The sequence below is a fragment of the Sander vitreus genome, chromosome 21 (genome assembly GCF_031162955.1).
Source record: "Sander vitreus isolate 19-12246 chromosome 21, sanVit1, whole genome shotgun sequence".
Taxonomy (NCBI): domain Eukaryota; kingdom Metazoa; phylum Chordata; class Actinopteri; order Perciformes; family Percidae; genus Sander; species Sander vitreus.
Window position 1 is genome coordinate 23792498 of NC_135875.1, and position 24106 is coordinate 23816603.

Here is a 24106-nt window from a genome sequence, read left to right on the forward strand (position 1 = left end):
CACAGAATTTCTCAACACTTCACCAATCTACACTTGTAGGCCTATACTTCAATTAAAAATGTATAATGTAAAAACATACTGTATATTGTATAAATAATGTATGAAAAATATATTAAATAAACGAAACAGGTAAGAAGAAAATAAACTTTGTCAAATAAACTTTTCAATGAAAAAATAACTTCTGAGAATACAAATCTGCAAGCTTCACAGAAAGTGACATGTTATTATTAATCTCAACACTATTTCCTCCTAACTCCTGTTGAATCACATCAGACTAGTTCTCTCTAAAGTCAGTTCTTGTTCACCTTGTTTGTTAGATCATTGTTCATTTGTTGAAGTGTTTTATCTGTGTTTTGGGGACCCTACTGTTACATGTCCTGTAGCACTCATTAGGATCTTATCTGAGCAGATTTCTGTTATTCAAACAACTCTTAGTTGTAATTTAAAACTCGTCCAGCCAATTTAATAAAATTAAGGGTTTTATTCATGCTCGAGTCCATAGATGCAGTTAATGGATACAGGCACGGAGAACTGAAGGCTCTGTTAGCAACGATTAGCTCCGTTAGCGGTTAGCTCCGTTAGCGGTTAGCTCCAGTTAGCTCCGTTATAGGAGTGGATGAGACTGCCACGGACAGGGGTAACAACCAGACTCTGATAAATGACATTCAGGGAGCTTCCACAGCGGTGTGGCCGCGGTGTTTTGTACGGTTTTATTAGTACAGTTAATCCCAAGGCAAGAACACCAGCAATATGCTACTACTAACGGTAGCGTCTGAGCCTGAAGTGACTGTGCGAGACACACGGCGCAAGACTTCATGAGGGGAGGGGCTGGAGGCAGCTGGTCTGGGTGCGCTGTAAAAAATGTCGCCTATTCATGTTTTTAACACTAGGCTGCCCGCAGATGCGCCTGCCTATTAATCGGCTTGATAGACTGGGATATTGGCCGATGACGATTATGTAAAAAAATGCTAAAAATCGGCCGATTAATCGGCCGGCCGATTAATCGGTCAACCTCTACTCACAATAACACTGCTAACATGCTAATGACATGCTAACATGGCATAGACAGTAGAGGATACGTGTTGAGCTCTGCCGTGTGTTCCTCTGCCTACTGAAGGACCACTATGACTGGGGCCTCCGAGCCATCAAGTCCGTGCTGGTGGTGGCCGGCTCTCTGAAGAGAGGAGACCCCAGCCGAGCGGAGGACCAGGTGTTGATGCGAGCTCTGAGGGACTTCAACATCCCCAAGATCGTGACCGATGACATGCCCGTGTTCATGGGGTTAATAGGTGACCTGTTCCCTGCCCTGGACGTCCCCAGGAAACGAGACCTGGACTTTGAGAAGCACGTCAAGGAGTCCATTTTGGACCTGAAGTTGCAGGCCGAGGACAATTTTCTCCTCAAGGTAAGTTAAACCAGATTCCTGGATAGCCTCCCGACATGCTCGTCTGCTGCAGTTTATCGGATTCTGTTTTGATTACAACTCAAAAAATGTCACAAATGTTGCCATGGATGAAGGCAAACACATTGCGAAGCAGGAGCAAAGTCCCCACATGGGAGATTCGTCTTTAACAATTTAGACAGATATTACAGTTGTAGCAATCTCATTTAGATTTATCGTAGTTCTTTCCAAAAGCTATTTACCTCATGTCATAATGTTCCGCTGGGAAATACACATTAGTGTCAGACACGTCTGCAGGATAGGGATGAATTGGGCAAATTTTGCAGAAAGCCAACGGTTAGCTGCGATGAGAGTTCAGGTGCCCAAGATGCTGACCTAATTGTGGTCATTACATTACACACACACACACACACCACACGCACCGTAGAAAGCGTTTATATGTCAGAGACAGATGAACGCAGGACCAGGGGAAATAAGTGTAATCCGCCTCAGGTCAAATAGACACAGGAAGCACATAATAACACTCCATCAATGGAGGCTGGCACTGCACCATGCCACTTAACCCTGATATTGTGAGAGACAGCCACGGAAATAAACAAAGAGGAGGAGAAACACAGCGATCGAGAGAGTGAGAATGGCGGGCTGGTCAATAACAACCACCCACCCCCAGAGCCTGAACTTTTACTGTCTTTGTTTGTGCGGCCAACCTTTTGATTCCAGACAACGAGGGGGAAGGGGTGGGGGGGGGAGGTGAAAGAGACTGCATACCTTTGGCGTTAGCCTGTGCTAGCATTAGTCCTCCCCACATCAAAGCAGTAATCAGCCGGGGCCTTTGAGCTGAATGGATGGCGAGTAGGAGCCGCAAGGGGCCGGTCGATGGCATTGATTGAGGTTTGAGTGGAAATCTCTCTTTCTATCTTTTTTTTCTCTCTGTTACACACTCTGTTCGTCACCTCTCATACCTGAATGAGAACAGCAGAAAATGTTACACTGCAAGTCAAGTGTAAGTGTGTGAAATATTCCAAATGTAGAGAAGCGTGGCATCCTTCATACTGGAGAAGCTGTGTGAAGGTAGAGCAAGCTCTTTATACTCTTAACATGTTGGTTAAAGGCAATTCACTTCAGTTTATTTTATTAAGTACAATGGTCTTGTAAAAGTGGAGTATTGCACAGTTGAATATTTATTGCAGTGTTAACATTAAGTATTGCACACAGTCAATATTGCACAGTTGAAGATATAAATAATAGAAATGATTATAAATAATGACTTAATAATTCTGAATGATCCACGGGCCTCCCAGTGTCTGACACTCTGAGTTTGATGGCCACAGGCAGGAAGGACTTCCTGTGGCGCTCTGTGGTGCATCGTGGTGGAATGAGTTGTACTGAATGTACTGCTGTGTTCGGATTATTGTGTCCGGGAGAGGGTGGGAGACATTGTCCAGAAAGGCACGTATCTTGGGCAGCATCCTATTCTCTGACAGTGCTGCCATAGAGTCCAGCTCCACCCCCACAACGCCCCTGCCCTTGTGGATCATGGATGGTTTGTTGAGTCTGTTGGCGTCTGCTCCCCCAGCACGCATCAGCAAACAGGCTAGCAGCGGCCTCCACACACTCATCAAACATCCTCAGCATCATCCGGCCGATGTGGAAGGACCTCAGCGTCCTCAGAAAATAGAGGCTGCTCTTCCCTTCTTGTAGAGTGCTTCAGGGTTTTGAGTCCAGTCCAGCTCATTGTACACTCCCAGGTACTTGTAGACCTCCACAATGCCAACACTGACCCCCTGGATGGAACCTGGGGTCACCAATGCCTTACCCTGATTTTCCACTGGGGGCATCTTGTGCTGGGTTCCGGTTTTGTTCCGTCCTCCGGGAGCGTCTCAGAAGCGGAGCGTCTTGCTGCCCGACTCTCAGATTTTATTGTCTCTACAAGTACTTTACAGAAAAATCCCGTGTTTATTAAACTAGTATTTACCTTCCACTCCAAGCACTCCTGCAGTTACACCATGTGACAAGTTCCCCCCTTGCTCCCCCTACACTTCCACCTAATGTTAGACCTACCTGTTGCCTTCCCCTGTCTTTCCTGATCCACCATCCTCACACCTGTTAAATATAGCAGCCTACATTCAATTCTTAAATCAGCCTAGTGATGGCATCATATAAGACAACTATTATGCAGTAAGGTTGTGCTGCTGTTGAAATTACATTCACATTTTGGATTTTAAAAAGTACAAATATGGAGAGCCATTAGCATAGACCTTTAAAGAGAGAGAGAGAGATGTGACCCTGTAATTACAGCTTCCATGTCACCCAACAGATGTAACTATAGCCTGTATGTCTGACAGCACAGCTAACATGAACAGCTAAATGTAAAACTAAATATATTAATGACATATAGCGCATACCCACTTTTTGCGCCACTGCCTGAGGGGCCAGTGTTACTGAACCACTCTGTCTGACACACAGTGATGTATGTGCACACGCTGTGCTCTGCCAGTCAGCTAGTTGACAATCCAGGACATGAGGGGTACATCCACCCGCACCGCTGTATGCCAAGTAAGTCAAAAAACATAACCCTCTCAGTACTTGCCGGTTTGTCCAGGTGGGCATGGACGCAGTGTAGCAGGTAAATGATGGCATCCTCTACTCCCAGGCCAAATGGAGTGGATCTAAGAGTGGGCTGACCATGGGCCAGAGGTGCTGGAGGATGTGTCTCTCCAGTGTCTTCATGATGTTGGGGGGGGGTCAATGCCAGTGCTCTGCAGTCCCTGGAGCCACTGAGACCGTCTTTGGCACAGGAACAAGGCTGGGGCTCACACCATCAGGGCCTAGCCTTGTTCAGTGGACTCTCATCAGCTGTCTTCTTACATGGTCAGCTGTGAAGAACACTGCAGAGGTTACAGGGGGGGAGGGGGGTCGTCAGGTTGAAGAGGACTGTCAGCCCAGGAACTACAGGGGTGGGGTTAGTGGGACCCTCATAGGAGGATGGGAGGATGCAAGGAGGGGGAGAATGTGATTGTTGGGGAAGACACTAGATTAGTCAATGGGGACCATTGTGTTAAGTCTATTGAAAATTCAGTGAGTTGGCTCTGTCCAAGATGCCTTTAACTCCTCTGCTGCCAGTCGGCCTGAAACCAGTGATGATCTTCATGCCACACCAGACCTCTCTTCTGTTGTTCTGCCTCCTCCTGCACTTCACTTTAGCCTCCCTGATCTTCACTTTCAGGGGTTCTTGTAATGTCCTCACCTGCTCCATATCACCAAAAAAAAAACCTCTTCTATGCATTCAGGATGGCCTTGATGTCTTTGTTAACCATGGTGTGTCATTTAAAATAATTTATAATAATAATGCAGTCTTTGACTGGGACAGTGTAGTCCTCACAGAAGTCTGCAATGCACAATGCACTGCAAAAAGCCCATCAGTGTTCTCTCCCTTAATAAGTTAGTAGTAAAAAAAATCTAAACGTAAGATAAAAGCAGAATTCTAAAATTTGTGTGTGTGTGTATGTGTGTGTGTGTGTGTGTGTGTGTGTGTGTGTGTGTGATAGGTGGTGCAGCTGGAGGAGCTGCTGGCCGTTCGTCACTCTGTGTTTGTGATCGGGAACGCAGGCACCGGAAAGAGTCAGGTGATGAGGTCACTCCAAAGGACCTATCAGAATATGAAGCGCAGACCTGTGTGGGCGGACCTTAACCCAAAGGCTGTGACCAATGATGAGCTTTTTGGCATCATCAACCCGGCAACCAGAGAGTGGAAAGATGGTGAGTCCAGTGTTTATGAGTGCAACGCGTTTACTGACCTGAGTTAAATATCCAACATATGAACTCTTCTCCCCACAGGCCTGTTCTCCAACATCATGCGGGAACTGGCCAACGTAAGTCACAGTGGACCCAAGTGGATCGTTCTGGATGGAGACATTGATCCCATGTGGATTGAGTCACTCAACACAGTCATGGATGACAACAAGGTGTGTGTGTGTGTGTGTGTGTTTGTGTGTAAAGAAGTATTTTATTCAGTATCAACATGACAAAGATTACACATTTCCACTGTCTGTCAGATGTGAATCTGACAGACAGTGACAGTGTGTGCTGTAATGCTGTGTGTCTCTCCATGCCCTGTGTGCTCCTGTTAGGTGCTGACTCTGGCCAGTAATGAGCGGATCCCTCTGAACCCCACCATGAGGCTGGTGTTTGAGATCAGCCACCTGCGCACTGCAACCCCCGCTACAGTATCAAGAGCAGGTAGTCCTCGCTTTCCTTTCTTTATCTCTACATGGGCTTTTAAAGCTATAGTGCGTAGTTTCTGTCTCCCCCTCATGAGGAATTCTAAGTAATGACAACACAACTGTCGGCGCATCCACATGATACAAGCCTTCCATATTCATGCACCGCCCCCCACCCTTCCTCCACACAGTTGCTAGTAGCCAAGGAGGACACATGTTTGCCCCGGGGACTCTCAGTTACTATAATCACTAAATGTGTTGTGTTCCCTGTTTCCCTTCCAGGCATCCTGTACATAAACCCAGCAGACCTCGGCTGGAACCCGCCGGTGTCCAGCTGGATTGACAGGAGGGAGGTCCAATCAGAGAAGGCCAATCTGACCATACTGTTTGACAAGTACCTCCCCTCTTGCCTGGATGGCCTCAGATCAAGGTAACACAAAATGAACATCATGCTGTATTGAAGAAGACTTGAAGCTAGCGATTGAGACCATAAACTCATTATGAAAATGTTTACTGAGGTAATAAATCAAGAGAGAAGTAGGCTCATTTTCTCATAGACTTCTATAGAAACGGGAGCCAGTGGAGTCGCCCCCTGCTGGAAGTTAGAGAGAATGCAGCTTTAAGAAACTTGCGAGATGAAGCATCATGAAGTAAAGACTTAGAAATAACGAAGAAAATCCATATATATCAATATACTGTGTATTTTCTGTTGGTATAATATAATTAACATAACTGTGTAATAAACAGATTTCCTTGAGAGGAATGAGGCTATCAAACATGTGTAAATCAATCATTTGGGTCATAATATAACAGCAGACGGGGCAATTTTAGTAGGCTATTCTAAAACAGGAAAGTGAAGGTGGTTTAACTGGGCAGAGGGCCGTGAATGTGCTCATGTAGATCATGGATGTATAATAAAACCGTGTCGATTCACCTCATAAACCAGTCATGTGGTATGGACGGGCAGCGAGGCTTCGGATGTCATCAATGACGCCATTTGTCTAAAGCGATACAAGCCTCGATAGGCGCTTCACGGAAAACTTCCGGGATTTCTCGACACGCTTCGAAGCCCTCGGCACAGAACGTAACATCACTACTTCCCAGACCCGGAAGCTCTATCCATCTTTTTTACAGTCTGTGATCACAGTCATGTCCAGGTGACGCAGGAGGCTGCGATGTGGCATAACATGTTGGACTGAGGCAAACAGTGAGTGACTCAGCAGAACTGGATCCCATCCTGCATTCTATTGTACAGGAGCACTCGCCTCCTCCAACACCTCCATCACCACGGCTGTTGGAGCAGACAACAAAAACAGGAAGTAGAGGAGGATTATTTTGTCCTCACTGTGAGGAATCCAGAGAAGCTCTTCTGTCCCATAATGTCACAGAGCCTATAGATTTGTCAACAACACCCGTTCTGTAATAAACACAAGTCAGCGGTAATGCTTGAATCCAGTGATGTAATGTGTCCGTCTTTGCTCAGGTTTAAGAAGATCATCCCTATCCCTGAGCAGAGCATGGTCCAGATGCTGTGCTATTTGCTGGAGTGTCTGCTGACTCCTGAAAACACCCCGCCAGATTGTGCCAAGGAACTTTATGAGCTCTACTTCGTCTTTGCTGCGGTCTGGGCCTTTGGGGGAGCCATGTTCCAGGACCAGGTACTGCGTGGGCCTCTGGCCATGTGAGACGCTTACTAAGTAGTTGCATAAAGAGGGAAAAGAATATGACACAACTGAAACAGCTGAATGTTTTTTTTTCTTTCTCTCTCCTCCTAACTCTTTACTGAAAGAGTTTTTTGCAGTTGCATTATGGGTATTCCTCTGTATTATTCAAGCCCTGATGGCTCTTATGCAACTCAACTTTGTGTCTCTATTTATGAAAAAGTCATTTGAAAGTTATTTTCAGTTGAAGAAATGGCACGTTTTGAAAAAGGCAGGGATCTCCATCTGAAAATGAAGTGGACTCCATTCCCGCTCAACAACAGCCAGGCTGGCTGAATTTAAATCAGCAGGAGAGCCGTGGCCAGCAGTTGCTAAGCAATCCAGTTAGTGCTGTACAGTAAGCGTGTCCATCTAAGTTATGGGATAAAACGGCTCTCCCCTTGGTACAAATGTACTCCACTTTATTTTCCCATCACAGATGCATTTAAATGCTAAGTGGTTTTATTGACTGGAGAGTTGGTAGTGAATAGAGGAGACAGGTACCAAGGGGGGGGGGGGGCAGGGAGAAAGGCGAGGAGTGATGAGGCTACTTCACTGTCTGAATCCGACAGATGGATAGGCCTGCCATCTCTCATTTTCTACCCTTCAGCTGCTGTGGTTGTATCTTTCTGTTGTTGCCATTTATTCTTCCTCTGGTTTGTAAATCAAACACGCAGATCCATAGCTACTGCATGGGCCAGAAAAGCAGAAAGGAAGTCATTTTAGAGTATTGACCGCTCGCCTACCCTCTGTGTCTCTGCGTGAGTGCAGCTGGTCGACTACAGAGTGGAGTTCAGCAAGTGGTGGGTGGCCGAGTTCAAAAGCATCAAGTTCCCGACCCAGGGCACCGTGTTCGATTACTACATCGACCCCGAGAGCAAGAAGTTTGAACCCTGGTCCAAGATGGTGCCCAAGTTTGAGATGGACGCAGATACACCTCTTCAGGTACAACAGGTTGTGTTAGAGTATTCAATATGCAGGGTTTTGGTTAATAGTTTAAAACTGCACTAATCACTATTGTTATTTGACAACGGGTCAAATGACACATATACATATATACAGGGTGAGATTTGAGAAAAAAAAACAGAGGTGGGGGATGTTTTTTGATCATGAGCAACAAAACAAAACATGCAAGAATGAAATCCCCCTTCCAATACCACCATGGATATAGAGCCACTCAGCCAGCCATGCCAAAACACTGATTAATGAACTTCAATATCCAATGGAAAATAATCTCAAAATGAAATAGCACAACGTGGTGTCAACAGAAAACGCAGCGCTTATAACCGGAGAGCAGGAGCAGAGAGTTCACTATGCGAGTTCACTATGCGGCGAAAACACAATACTTTCTCCCAGGAAACGTTCATTCGTTCCTCGAGAGTGTTTTAAGCCAAACCATCATTACCATCTTTTTCCTAAACTTAACGAGTCGTTTTGGTGCCTAAACTTAACGGTCAGCGCTGCATGACGCTCACTTTTTCTGGCTAAACTCCACTACCGCTTTTATCATTCTATGGCACTATAGATGTTACAGCGCTTTAGTTTTAAATTATTCTATTTTAGGTCTATAATATATGTCTATTGGTGAAGTAGCATTGATCACTTTAAAAAATAATTCAGCAGAGGCAGGAATATGTAGACCAGAAAGGGGAAAATCCCACACATCCCCCCCCCAGAAAATAGCACCCTGGTTATACAGTATACACATTATCATGGGGAGCTGGAGCATTAGACCCAGATATGTTCCTCAAAGACTAAAACACTCATGTCATCAAGTCCCTGTCAGATCTGACAGCTGGTGATGGCATTTTCACATTTTATAGACTAAGCTATTCATTGAACAAATATTTGACAGATAATTTGATAATCAAAATAATCATGAGTTGCAGTTGCGAACCCTGTAGTTAGTCTATTAATATCCGAACAGGGATTGTGCACGTGCTGAATGTATGTTTGTTTCCTGTGTGCAGGCGTGTCTGGTCCACACTACAGAGACCATTCGAGTTCGGTACTTCGTGGACCGCCTCCTGGAGCACCGTCGGCCCGTCATGCTGGTTGGAAACGCCGGGACAGGGAAGTCTGTTCTGGTCGGAGACAAACTGAGATCGTTGGACGCGGAGAAATACATGATTAAAAATGTCCCCTTTAACTATTACACCACGTCTGCTATGCTCCAAGGTAGGAACCGTGCATGGAAAATCTTTGATTCTGATTGGCTTGTTACTGGTGTGTAAACGTGTGTCTTCTTGGCTTATGTACTCTTCCAGTTAAATCAAATGTAGTCTATATCCACGGCATTCCACTTCTGGGATTGTTCAGGTGCCGCCGGAAATTCCGCCGGATGTCCCTCATTTTCGGTCTGATGTCCGTCCCCTTCCTCTTTCTTTGTGTTGGCGTTCTAAACACTGGTTAACTGCTCCTCAAATCTCTGCAGGGTAAATCCAGACAGCTAGCTAGACTATCTGTCCAATCTGAGTTTTCTGTTGCACGACTAAAACAACCTTTGAACATAAAAACAAAACAAACAAGTTCCTTCCCGAGGCTATTTTGCAGCGGCACCGTTGCTCCGTCCGGCGCTTAGCACCACCCAAGACGATTGTGATTGGTTTAAAGAAATGACAATAAACCAAAGCACCTTTTTCTCCCACCCCGGAATGCTGTGTGGACTAGCTAGACCTTCCTCCGCAGCGCTGTAGAGGAATGCGAGACTAAATCAAATGTCTCCACACCGACCTACTCTCTGACTCTAAACTACTACATTAAAATTGTTGCTCAGTTGCACCTTTCATTCTCTGCGCCTGTGTTCCTCTGCTACACAGCTGTGTTGGAAAAGCCGCTTGAGAAGAAAGCAGGGCGCAACTATGGACCTCCAGGCAGCAGAAGACTAATCTACTTCATAGACGACATGAATATGCCCGAGGTGGATGCATATGGAACGGTGCAACCTCACACACTCATACGCCAACACATGGACTACAACCACTGGTAGGGCTCTGTCATTTACAAGCAGCTATGCAATACAATATATATGTATGAGCAAACATGCCTGTGGTTTTTAAACAGGATGACATTATGTCTTTCTAAATGATTTTCAGAAAATATCACATGAGGTTGTCACTTTAATTGCTTTATTCAGACAATTTCTCAATGTAAAATGAACATTCAGATAACAGAGTGCCAGCAGCTGATAGGTGTAATAGCCTTCATTCTAGTGAAAATGGCTTTAGTACTTTAGTACTGCCTCAGTATCAATGTGCTACAACTTCCAAAAAAGTCAAATGTGAGCACAGTGTTGTATGATTCCCCTTAAAAGGATTTAGTTGCTCATCTCTCTGACACAGTGAGGGCCATTCTGAACATGGTTCCACTGCGTCGGACGCAGGCTGACTGGCTTAGACACACTCAGCCCATTACAGATATGCTGGGGGGATTTCAGGTATGAAATTGAGAGGATGGAGGATACTACTGAGCCACGCCAGCTTAAGTGGGAGCTGAGGCGTCCATATCGGGGAATGTGCGTGTGTGGCCGGCTGTTTGTGTGCATGCAAAACTGTTAAATAATGTTTTTTTCTGTGTGTGTGTGTGTACTCCCAGGTATGACCGTAATAAGCTGCTTTTGAAAGAAATACACAACGTTCAATACGTGTCCTGCATGAACCCCACAGCCGGCAGCTTCACCATCAATCCACGACTGCAGGTACACACACACACACACACACACACACACACACACACACACACACACACACACACACACACACACACACACACACACACACACACACACACTCAGGTCATTATCTTCACTCGAGTTTCTGTGCGGGAAAGTCACCAGACGACATAATCTTCTGAACATAGCCATACTGAGAAATACAGAGAGAGTTCTGTGGAGCTGATAGTCTTAATTAGCTTTGTAGCAACTCATTTGGCTATGGCTTGAATGTAACTTTATTATTATAAAAAGTTACGCACTAAAGCTTTAAACCAATCACAATCATCTTGGGTGGTGCTAAGCGCCGGACGGAGCCACGGTGCCTCTGCAAAATAGCCTCGGGAAGGAACTTGTTTTGGTGTTTTTATGTTCAAAGGTTGTTCTAGTCGTGCAACAGAAAACTCAGATTGGACAGATAGTCTAGCTAGCTGTCTGGATTTACCCTGCAGAGATCTGAGGAGCAGTGAACCATAGTCCTCATAAATCCACCAGAGTTTAGAACGCCAACACAAAGAAAGAGGAAGGGGACGGACATCCGGCTGAAAATAACGGGACATCCGGCGGTACGGAACAATCCCAGAAATGAAATGTCGTCGATATAGACTAGGCTAGGGTTAGGTTGACCCTTGTTTGGAACAACTTGTTTATGCTGTATATCTCTCTCCGTAGCGCCACTTCTCTGTCTTCGCCCTGTCCTTTCCTGGAGCCGAGGCCTTGAGCACCATCTACACCTCCATCCTGTCCCAGCACCTGAGAGGAGGGGGCTTCAGCGCCGCCCTGCACAAAAGCTGCTCCACCCTGGTCCAGGTAGCCCTGGCCCTGCACCAGCGCATCTCCTCCACCTTCCTCCCCACCGCAGTCAAGTTCCACTACATCTTCAACCTGCGAGACCTCTCCAACATATTCCAGGTGAGACACAGATGTTCTTTCAGAAGAACGACCCCAGGTTAATCTTTTCACAATTAAAATGTCAGAGGTTACACTGAAAAAGTTTTCTTTTCATTACATTCCTCTTTCCATTTCCAACCAGGAGTTTTATATTTTGGACTTGATTTCCAAGGCTCTGCTTCCCATGAGGAAAGAGCCAGGCTTCTGTCACTAATTTCTCATCTAAATTATTATTGATTTAAGAGCTTGGTCTGAAAGCTAGAAATAAGTCTGAAATAAGTGTAACAGAAAATATAATGGATTTGTACTTCCACGGGTGTTAGTGATGATTTAATGTATTTAAATGAATATAATATCAGAGCGCAAAGGCTGTCAGGGGAGAAGCTTTGGGGGCAATATTTCTGTCAAAATCCTCCACGGTTTCATGGAGGGCAGGCTCTCTCATTTAACTCAGTCTGTTGTATAATTAATGCTTTAAGCCACTGAGCTAGAAGAACTTTACATTTCATAATTCCATCTAGGAGTTTAGAAAGGCAGCTCTGAGTTTTTACTATACTACAACACAATGTATAAAACACATACGTGTAGTAATGTGCTATTTCATATTCACCTTTTTAAAGCTGCACTAATCAATATTTTTTAAATTACAATGGATCAAATTAATATTAGTAATGCAAAAGCAGTTGGTGATAGTAGGTTAAAAGCAAAGAGAGCTGTGCCAAATGTGGAGGCCGAGAGTGACAACAGAAAGAAAATCAGAACTAAACCCCAAAGTTAGGGGGGCTTTCACACAGTTTGCACCTCTTCAGAACTAATCTCCGTCCATACTAAGAAGCCGGACCATTCACGTACACTGGGCATGCGCGTGTCGGTGTAAACACGGTGTAAGGCTGATAACGCCCTGGACATGGGTATTGTTGCAAATCGCTCAAATAATAGCTTGCATCCTGCACATGTAGGCAGTAGTAGCTTTATAAAATGCAGAATTTACCTGCATGAGAGCTGCTAGCATCGACAGTGAGGTCATATTTGTTATCCGTGTTGACTTTCTTCTGTAAAAGGGTCACATGATGGGCGTGACGAATCAGGGAAGCACACGTCTTGACTGATAAAACCCAGTCAGGGAGCAAACGTGGGTGTCTACTTGATTGTTTTCAAAAGTCTCTGTTTCTGCCCGTCCAGACTAAAACGCAACCCTGGAGTTTTCAAACTAAAACGTGGTCAGCAGAGTTTTCTCCATTTTAGGGGCTCAGAAACGTCGGAGTAGTGTGAGCGGCAGGAAACATAGTAAACGTTATGCATTTTAAAATAAAAATGTATTAGTGTGGATGTAGCCTTATGCCGTCAGACCACCACTGTTTTAAGCTTATAGAGGCCTTACTGATGCCATTTCACTGCATCTTGAAGTATGTTAGAATATTAGTATTTCCTGTATGACTTCTGGGTTTTAGCCATTGTAATAAGTTGTTCCAGATTTGAGCCATCTGCAATTTGAGATGAAGCATAATTGCCATCCCAAAGCTTAAGCCCTGATGACCCAGAGACTTACCTTCCTGATCCTTGATCACACACATCACTGCCATGAAGCAACAGGAAGTTTAGCTGCACCATAACACTTTGAAGCCAGCATTTCAAAAGGCCAGTCTTTGTCTTCGGGCTCTGCACAGTTTGACTGGACGTCCGAAGACCACAGAGAGGAAACATTGTCAAAGCTTTCTTACTGCTCCTCTCTCCAGCCACAGAGAGAATACAAAGAAAGCCAGAAAGGGACTCCTGGTGCTTGTTTGAAGTTTTTCTGCCTACCATCTTCAGTTCACAGCTCTGCCTCAGCTGTAATTCCCCTAGCGTACCTCTGTGCATTGCACCTTCAGAAGTGGAAAGACAGTACAAACGCTTCTGCTAATTTCAAGCATGAGGCCTAAGAAGTTGTCACTCAGTGTTTTCTGGCTTTGAATTATCAGATGTTTTGCCTCAGCAGAAATAATTGGGGGACTTTTTTGTGATTCACTTAATTTTTTTAAACTTTGGAACTTGGAGAAATAGCCAAAGACAACCGTCTCATTATAATCAACTCTAATGCCAGGAAACTGAGCTCAGAGACTCTGTGTGAGCTTGCAACACACCTTGTAACGGTGTTTTTAAATGTGACACAAGGAGCGGGTCCAGACAACCCTCAAGGTTGCATCTTTAAGAGAGTATTGTTGCTGTTATTTGCTGACAAAATTCTCTCTTTTAGGTTTGTGTTGGATAGTAAGATGGAGCTAATGCCAAGCTTTTTTTCTCCACTACTTTCTATACTTTGTCTCTTACCACTTACTTTGTTGCAGTACTCCGTCTTTCTCCTCCATACTCTGTCTCTCTACCTTCTCCACCAATGGGATCATTATGATGCCCTTTGGATGTTAAATTAGACGTACTATAACTTAAGTATAGTACCCAAATTCCACTTATAGGGCAAGACAAACAGTTTGGCATCCGACTGGGAGCATTGTCAAAGAGTTCTGTTTGCCAATGTTCATTCTCTGCCATGACCAGCGGGTATATCCAAGGGCCTGTCTTCCCCATGTCAGCCTAAATGAGCTCCTCGAAGCTCAAGAGGCGTAGGAGGAGATGGGAGAAAGATGGACGTAGTGAAAAGGAGGACTGAGACAAGAGAAAGAGAGTACATGAGACCTGTGATGCAGAGAGACTCTGACTGTACTGACTAAACAATATGCCTGTATGATGTTCCATGGATAGTCAGCTGGGTGCATTTGTTAGCAGGGGAAGCATTGTTTGGGGCTCAGAGCATCTGTCAGGGTATGAGGGAAGCTCGCACGCTGCAGACGGCCCCACAGACAGACAGACGGATACATGCCGACACCCACAACTCTCTAATCGCTCTCCTCTGAGTTGAACAAAGCAATGAAAGATCAGGACAGAGAGGATGAGATAGTCTGCCAAACTCAGCTGGAGAGAAGGAAAACAAAGTTCTCTCTCCTTCTCAGTTTGTCAGCGCTGTGCCGTTTGATTGGTACAACGAACAACTAAAGGCCGTTTTACAGTTGTGCGGAGGCTCCGCGCAGAGCTCTCGCTGTAGCCTACGTAAGTGGCCTGATGTTTGATGTGCATGTGTGTTTGTGGGGAGTGAGTGGTAGAGCGAGGGAGAAGTGAGAGAGTGACGGCGATTAACTTTGGAGCGAGTACCGACTCTAGAGTCATAGTGAGAGAAACAAAAGTGTCTCCCCTGTTCTTTCTGACCACGGTGGGAAATCTGTAGCAGGAAAAATTAACCCTTTCCTTGATTTCATGTGGTTTATGGAGAAGGAGAACCAGGAAATGAGTCAGGGGAAATGCAACGCTACCAAGCCACGGCCGAGCGACGTGCGTCGCTGCGACGTGCGTCGCTGCGACGTGTAGTTACATTTTTCGAGAGGTGCGCGTCAGGCTACGGTGTAGGGTCCGGCGTAGATGCAGGGGGGTCTGCGGGGCTACGCCGTCGATTTTATGCACGACTATAAAATGGCCTTAGGCCTGTGAGTCAACTCTTATATAGAGTTGCCATATGGTGTTTTGTTTTGCTCAGGCACAGTACACAATAAATGTGAGATGTCATGATTGACACCAAGCAATGAAATGGAGTAGAAAGACACAGATCATTCACACATACTCTGGAAAACATCTTGACTTTTGTAGATTTAGAGTAGCGATAATTCTGGCTCAGTTTGAATCTTCAATACGCACAACCATGCAAATATTACACACAGGCACACCACCCATCTGCACCATTACACAGTGGATTTAACTCAGATATGAAGGCGGATCAGATTCAGATGGCTTTACCCCCAGAGATGGTTCTGTTGATTGGAATAACTTCTGGGGCTGGAAGCACACAACATCTGCGTACTGCTGCCTCTGCCTCCTGGGTGACAGTGCGCATAGGGGAACAAACAGTGCCCAGGCGCCTCTTTGTCCCCTTCCTCATCCTATACGGCACCTGTTATGTGAGGCACCCAGATAGTGCAGAGTTCTGCCTGACTGCATAATGAATGGCCCTGTGGGAAAGCCGACACGTCACACAGGCCTGCTCTAGAGACACATTAATCATCTATCATCCACTAAACACTCATCTGCTCATTGTCATCATTCTCTCTTTTTATTTAGGTTGTTTAAGGATGGAGAGAAGTATAAATTACAAACAGAAAAACACTATTTATTCTCAGACACGTTAAGGTGCATTAACCCCACCTAGAATAAGCACACTGATCTGCTCGGTAGCTTTTAAGGAAATCCATTGGCAGAAAAAAAGTTCTGATGTTTGCAAGTTCTTTCTTCAACTCATTTAGGACTATGTCCTCTACAGCTACAAGCCCCGGACAGCCCCGGCCCAATTCAACTACCATTTATGATCATATATATATATGAGCATTATAGCGGACACAGGTCTGCTAACCACTCCCCACACCAGCCTTCAGTGTGGCAGCCCCCAACATCTGGAACTCTCTCCGGGAGAAATCTGTAATGCCACATCCCTGGACTTATTCAAATAAGTCCTCAAACCCACCTGTTCACCACAGCCTACAGACTCGGTTAAATCCGGTTTTTCGTGTTTCGTTCTGTTTGTGTGCTTATAGTTTTGCCTTCATGTAAAGCGCCCTTGGGTCCTTGAAAGGCACTATAAAAATACATTACGGATTTTATTATATTCATATTATAGCCGTCAATAGCCACCACCAATTATTTTTAGTCACTCAATCCAGATTTTACAAATGTCTTAAAACCATGCTGTGGTCAATTGAGGACGTGCAGACGTTCCTCTGCCGATGAAAGGATCCAGAGAGAGAACACAATGTGTTTGTGTCGTGTTGAAGATGATGTCACAGCAGCTTCATGTGCCGTCGCTATGGCGATCAGCCGAGAATCCCACCTACACTGAGGCGGTACTGTCTCCAGTGGGAAATCAAAGTAATGGCAGCAAAAGTGAGTCAAACTGAGTTGAGTCGTACCATGCATCCTTCCGAAATTTAGTTTGGTCCGAAATCACTCATTTACTACTCTATAATAAATCCCATTCTCAGTGTCAGGCACACTCTCTCTCTTCGTTGTCTCCGTTGGACTTGATTTGCAAATATTGCACACCAAAAACATATAGTATTTGCTGTATTTTATGAAATTTTATATTCTGTGCTATATTGACTGATGGTTCATGTCCTGTTCTTGTCTTGTGTGTCACTAAACGTACATCTTTTAACCCCACCCACGATCTTTTCCCAAACCTAACTAAGTGGTTAAACCATAGACTGTAAAACTAGAGGACATAGCAGCAGCCATGTCACCCATTGGTTTGTGGGCTGCTGTTTTGAAGGCTCGAGTGTCACCATCTTGGTTTTTTGCAACCAGATGTGACAATTTTTTTTTTTTTACTTTATTTTTCCATATTTCTGCAAACAGAATACAGACAATACCGCAGCAATGGATAGATACATCAATAGAAAATATACATTGGAGAAAGGCAAGTGAAATTGCATACGATACATCCATGTAGCACAAAGCTATATGTATATATGTTAACTAAAGTTAAGTTAGAAAGAACGGAACAAACCAAAAAAGAGAGAATGCAAAAAACAACAGATGTGACGAGAGGGTGGAGCTGGGGAGGATGAGGCAGCTAAGCCAGTGTTGTTTATAGTTGCAATGGGGCCATTATTTTCTGAGTTTCTTTGGCACACCTACTAACATCTAGTTCACTTAATAGCCATTGATTTACCCACAGTGACTGAGCTGTGTTTACCTCCTTGTTGCGGTGTAAATGGGCCAAATCAGCCTCTGGAATCAAACTCCAAACCTTCATCTCTCCCCTCTCCGCCCAGGGCATTCTCTTCTGTACCGCAGAGTGTCTGAAAGCCCCTCCAGACCTGCTAAAAATCTATCTGCACGAGTCCAACCGGGTCTACAGAGACAAGCTGCTGGAGGAGCCGGACTTCCAGGCGTTTGATAAGCTGCAGGCGGACACAGTGAAAAAGTTCTACGAGGTGAGAGTTTTACAAAGTTCAGCAGAGGAAGAAAAAAGGGGGAGGCTGGAGGATGTGGGACAGGAGGGGGAAATCATTAGGCTGCCTGCTTTGTGTCTGGACCTGGACATCAGTGGCCAACACAGCGAGGAGAAAGAGGAGAGGAGAAAAAGGAATGCTGGGGGCCAGTAGAGGGTTGGAGAGAATATTAATCAGTGTGGTATGGGGTCTGGCTGTCAGGGTCTGCGCTGTCAGCCCGGCAAATTGGAAAACATTTTAATGGTTTTCTGTCCACTGCTCCCCTCTCTACTGGCTCTATGGCATGAACACTAGTCATGCCACAATGAAGAGCCTGACATGTATATGTGTACACACACCCACACACGGACAGGGAGATCCACCACTCCAGAATATATTATTCAGTGTTTGCACCTTCCGTAAACGTAGGACACTTTGCCCCTGTGCCACAGAGCAATATGCAGCACGCTTTCTCCTATTTTTACATGCAAACAAGAAAGCCTTTAGATACTGTGGCACTGTGAGGAAGTGCACTTGATACTACGACAATGAAGACTGCACCGGAACACAATATAGATGTGAATTTTTAACTAAGAGGCACACATAATCTCTCCAGTGAAATATTTGGGGCCCAACAGTTGCCAGAGTGATTGTATCGTAACTTTGTTGTGTTGACAATAAAGTTTATTTTCTTATCTAAGGAAGAAAATGAACTCGGTCAATCTCTGCACAGCTGTGATATTCAGCTGTGTTCCTGACTTCTTTGTTTTGTTTCTTTATTTACACGTATAATAAAAAGATTCAATATATGATTTGCAAGGGAATGTGAAGGAGAATTGCCTAAAAACCCTCCAGGGGCTTGGAAAGTGGAAATCTCCAGGCAGCATATTACAGGAAATAATCACGTCTGTGTAATATACACAACCTGGATGTATCCATCAATAATTTTACACACACACATCAATAACCCTGATTCATATTACATGCAAGTCTACACAAACAGCATCATTAGCAGACTAAGGGCATAGCTTCATGTGACATGTCCAAGTCTTCACCAAGAAAGACAGAGGAGAAAATAAATGCACATAGAAAAAGAAAAAACAAGCAATAATCATGATAGGCCTTTAAATGTATTTAAAGGAAGATATTGGTTGGTTAAAATAAGTACTTTCAGGACTCTTTTAAAATGCTGTGAAGACCATTTCAAACAATTTAAAGTGCCCATATTATGAAAAAAACACTTTTTCTGGGATTTGGGGTGTTCTTTTGTGTCTCTGGTGCTTCCACACACACACAAACTTTGAAAAAAATCCATCCATGCTGTTTTGAGTGAGATACGGTTTCTGAATGTGTCCTGCCTTCAGTCTCCGGGTGAGCTGTTCAAAATCGGCATGGCTTGTGACGTCACAAGCCGAAACGAGCTGGCTAACTGCAACCATTAGCTCGTAGCGTTAGCATGCTAACGCTAGCATGCTACCTCGTTCTCAATAGCAAAGCACTGCTACAACACACACAAGTTCACCTTAATCTTCAAAAGAACTACTTACATGTACGCCCTCATTTAGAAGTCTCCCAGCTGATCCTGCCTTGTAACTGACCGAAGTTGTAGAAACAGCCTTTCTTTTACTGTCTATGGAGCTAGCTAGCTGACATGATGTACATCTGAGCTACAGCGCATGTGTGAGTGCAATCAAAGATAGTACAGAAGAAGAAGAAAAGAGGTCTCACACTGTAGCTGAAACAGAGACCAGCTGAAAAGAGGATCTGCAACAGTGAGAGAGAGCGGTGCAGTACAACAAAAATATGGTGTTTTTTGAAAAATAAACCATGTAAACCTATTCTGGTACAACCTTAAAATACAATTATGAACCTGAAAACGAGCATAATATGGGTGCTTTAAAGGCAAAGAATTCCACAAAAAAATAATGTTATGCAGACAGGGGTAGTGTGTGTAGGTCTGTATGTTTACCACTGCAATATGTGTGTGTGCGTCCCTCCCTGAGGACATGGAGGAGACTCTGGAGCAGACCAGGGAGATGAACCTGTTCTGCCACTTTGCCCGTGGACTGGGGGAGGCCAGGTACATGGCTGCCGAGTCCTGGAGCAGCCTGAATAAAACCCTGCTGGAGGTGCTGGACAGCTACAATGAGGTCAACGCCACACTAAACTTGGTGCTATTTGAGGACGCCATGGCTCACATGTGAGTGCAAGTTTTGGAACCCCAGGGACTGTGTGGGGGGAGTAAAGAAAAAGTGTGTTTTTTGTCACTTTCTTTATTGTCTGTCAAGGAACTCAACTGGCTTCCCAGTTATTTCAGGATTTACAGTTCTATTTTACAGACAGGCAAATCTGTTCAAAGTAATCCAGCATGCATCAGGACGGCTAACACAAATGTAGAGGACAGGTTCGATGTGCTTCAGTCTAAAAATGTTTAAAACAAAACAAACTATTAACCCCTCTAAAATCTACTTTTTTCTTTAAATTGCCCTTAAATTGGAAAAGCAAACCTTTTCACACACTGATATTATAATTTATTCTTTATCACTTAATATTGAAGCTATTTGAACATTGAAGCAAACTCAACACAAACTCCCTCTGACTGAAGTGTACGCTAAAGTGTAAGCTGAAGCGTAAGCGATGAAAGCAGTTCAAGTGTCAGAGATAAAAGCAGTTGAAGTGTAAGAGACGAAACTAGCTGAAGTATCTGTTGAAGTGTCAGGGAAAGTTGAGGCGTGTGACTGTACACGTTGGGACATTGACGATCAGCTGAGCATCCCGCCTACACTGAGGCGGTACTATCTCCAGTGGGAAATCAAAGTAATGGTAGCAAAAGTGAGTCAAACTGAGTTGAGTCGTACCATGCATCCTTCCGAAATTTAGCATTAGTTTGGTCCGAAATCTCTTATTTACTACTCTGTATAATAAATCCCATTCTCAGTGTCAGGCACACTCTCTTCGTTGTCTCCGTTGGACTTGATTTGCAAATATTGCACACCAAAAACATAGAGTATTTGCTGTATTTTATGATATTTTATATTCTGTGCTATATTGACTGATGGTTCATGTCCTGTTCTTGTCTTGTGTGTCACTAAACTTACATCTTTTAACCCCACCCACGATCTTTTCCTAAACCTAACTAAGTGGTTGAACCATGGTTGAAAAATAGAGGACATAGCAGCAGTGATGTCACCCACTGGTTTGTGGGCTGCTGTTTTGAAGCCTCAAGTGTCACCATCTTGTTTTTTGCAACAAGATGTGACGATTTTTTTTAACTTTTTTTTCTCCATATTTTTGCAAACAGAACACAGACAATACCGCAGCAATGGATAGATACATCAATAGAAAATAAACATTGGAGAAACGCAAGTGAAATTGCATACGATACATCCATGTAGCACAAAGCTATATGGCCCTTTAGTTAAGTTAGAAAGAACGGAACAAACCAAAAAAAGAGAGAAATGCAAAAAACAACAGATGTGACGAGAGGCTGGAGCTGGGGAGGATGAGGCAGCTAAGCCAGTGTTGTTTATAGTTGCAATGGGGCCATTATTTTCTGAGTTTCTTTGGCACACCTACTTTTGTTCGTTTGGTCCGAAATCTCTCATTTACTACTCTATAATAAATCCCATTCTCAGTGTCAGGCACAGTCTCTCTCTTCGTTGTCTCCGTTGGACTTGATTTGCAAATATTGCACACCAAAAACATAGTATTTGCTGTATTTTATGAAATGTTATATTCTGTGCTATATTGACTGACGGTTCATGTCCTGTTCTTGTCTTGTGTGTCACTAAACATACATCTTTTAACCCCACCCACGATCTTTTCCCAAACCTAACTAAGTGGTTAAACCATAGACTGTAAAAATAGAGGACATAGCAGCAGTGATGTCACCCATTGGACAGTTGAAGTGTCAGGAAAAGTTGAGGCGTGTGACTGTACACGTTGGGACGTAAGTAGTGACAGCAGTTGTGTCAGCTGAAGTGTGTTGTATTGTATTTGGCAACAACCTCAAATGAAGCAACACAAATGAAATGGAGGCAATTCATTAATTCACAAGAGCCCCATTCATCGTGTTTTACTGAAGGCACAAAGATTCTCCGGAGCACAGTGATCCTTAATACATTTGGTGCTTGTACATCTGAGTGGTGAAGATGGTGATGACAGGCGGTATAAAGGCAGAGAGAGGAGACACAAACTACCTGTGTTTGTTTGTCTGATGAGTCAGAGCTTGTCTTTAAATGGCTTGCCTCCCCCTTCCTTTTTTTTTTAACGATATCTCACCCTTCCATCTTTCCCTCCCCCGACTGTATTCACCTCCACATGTAGCTGCCGTATAAACCGAATCCTGGAGTCTCCGCGGGGGAATGCGCTGCTGGTCGGAGTGGGCGGCAGCGGCAAGCAGAGTCTGACCCGACTGGCCGCCTTCATCTCCAATCTGGAGGTTTTCCAGATCACCTTGAGAAAAGGATACAGTATCACCGACCTCAAGGTTTGAGGGGATTACATTGCAAAGATATACCACACTGCAAAAAAAAAAAACATCCATCTGAAAAGCTTAATTAGTCACATAAGAAGTATTAAAAGATTTCAATGTAAACACGGAGGTGTATCTGAGTGAAATACCTGTCCTGGTAATCCACAAAGTGACTCAGGCGTCAAGGCAAAATAACAGCCCAATCTCATTATCTGTGTTTCTCTCCCACTCCATGTCTTTCTCTCTCCCTGTCACCCAGAGTGACCTGGCATCCCTCTATATCAAAGCTGGCGTGAAGAATATTGGCACCGTGTTCCTAATGACTGACGCCCAAGTGGCAGACGAGAAGTTCCTCGTTCTGGTCAACGATCTGTTGGCATCGGGTAACAGCCGGATTCCCTAATTACTGTGTGTCATGTTTTTTTGCTTTTCCTTTGCCACAGCCACAAATCATGCCATTTCTGCAGCATCACCTATCAACTACAACACATTGTTGTGAAGAATTGCAAGCAAGGCTGGATTCACATCCAGATTTATACCTGACATTTGATAGGCTGCCATACATAGCACCATGTAAATCAGTGGTTCCCAACCTGGGGTCCGGGCACCCCTCATGGGGGCGGCAAAGATCACAGGGGGGGCGCAAGTCTTTATCTGGTTTGAGGTTGAGGTAAAAAAAAAATGTGCACATGTTAAACAAATTATGATAATACACTAGAATATATAACAAAAGTCTGTATTAAAAACTATATATTTTTGTTCTCGCTTAAAATTGTAGGCAGGCTACTTAGTAGGCCAAACCCCCGGGACCTCTTAACCTGTGGCCCTTGCTGTCATCAGGTCAGCTACTAGCTGCTATCATCCTCGTTTTTCCTGCCGCCTGCTCTTAGACATGAGTGTGGGGGGTGCCAAGGAAAAAAGGTTGGGAACCACTGATGTAAATGAATATAGAGCTATTCTCAATATACTAATGTTCGCAGTACAGTAGTTTGGCAGTTAGTATGCACAAATGAATGTACATATAATTTTTCTGGAGCACTAGAAATGATGGCCTAAACCAACAGATACAACAACAATAACTTTAGCACACTACTTTCAGTTTAAAATCTTAATATATAAAGCAAGAGCATGTACTTCTAAAAGGAAAAAAAAAATCCAATCTCAGTACATTCGGGGGGGTTTGCTGCAGTAGTCTGGTCTGATATGACCAGTGGCTTGTGGTGGCTAATGTTAGCTAATTTTAGATTGATATTGCTGTAACTGACATTACTGAGTCAGTTTGTTGACTCTATGACTCCTACTGCAGTTACACTGCGTGCTACAGTTGATGCTAGAAGTGCAGAACACAGTGTCAAAACTCCACAGCAAAGTGACTTGTTTATGAACCTGCCGTCTGTCTGCGTTCCATCACCTCAATAGCAGTCAATATCACTGTTGTTCAGATGCAAACATTTCAAATGTTAAAAAAATATGATAAGAGAAATCCAGTACAGTGTTGACTATAAGATAACATTTTAATAACCGTTCACAAAGCCAATAGTAGTCAGCACAGTAAACATGCCAGCAGATTAGCTCGCCGGCAGCAGCACAAGCTCGCCTACCCCCACAGTTGTAAGGCATAGCTGCTCATATCTACAATTTTTTTTGCAGGTGCTCATTGACTACAGTTTAAACCAACGACCAACTTTCAGAGTATTATTGG

General features: G+C 44.2%; 1 protein-coding gene across 1 annotated transcript in view; it reads left to right on the top strand.

Annotated features, from left to right (window-relative positions):
- dnah9 (dynein, axonemal, heavy chain 9) overlaps nucleotides 1-24106 on the top strand; it is a 157409-nt gene that overhangs the window by 71554 nt on the left and 61749 nt on the right. Inside the window, exons 37-51 of the mRNA XM_078279756.1 lie at nucleotides 1118-1405; nucleotides 4951-5161; nucleotides 5240-5367; nucleotides 5533-5641; nucleotides 5905-6052; nucleotides 7106-7280; nucleotides 8094-8267; nucleotides 9293-9500; nucleotides 10142-10307; nucleotides 10917-11019; nucleotides 11704-11943; nucleotides 17772-17933; nucleotides 19934-20130; nucleotides 22257-22419; nucleotides 22664-22787. Coding sequence (XP_078135882.1) covers nucleotides 1118-1405; nucleotides 4951-5161; nucleotides 5240-5367; nucleotides 5533-5641; nucleotides 5905-6052; nucleotides 7106-7280; nucleotides 8094-8267; nucleotides 9293-9500; nucleotides 10142-10307; nucleotides 10917-11019; nucleotides 11704-11943; nucleotides 17772-17933; nucleotides 19934-20130; nucleotides 22257-22419; nucleotides 22664-22787 — 2596 coding nt within the window. The remainder of the gene's footprint in view (nucleotides 1-1117; nucleotides 1406-4950; nucleotides 5162-5239; nucleotides 5368-5532; nucleotides 5642-5904; nucleotides 6053-7105; nucleotides 7281-8093; nucleotides 8268-9292; nucleotides 9501-10141; nucleotides 10308-10916; nucleotides 11020-11703; nucleotides 11944-17771; nucleotides 17934-19933; nucleotides 20131-22256; nucleotides 22420-22663; nucleotides 22788-24106) is intronic.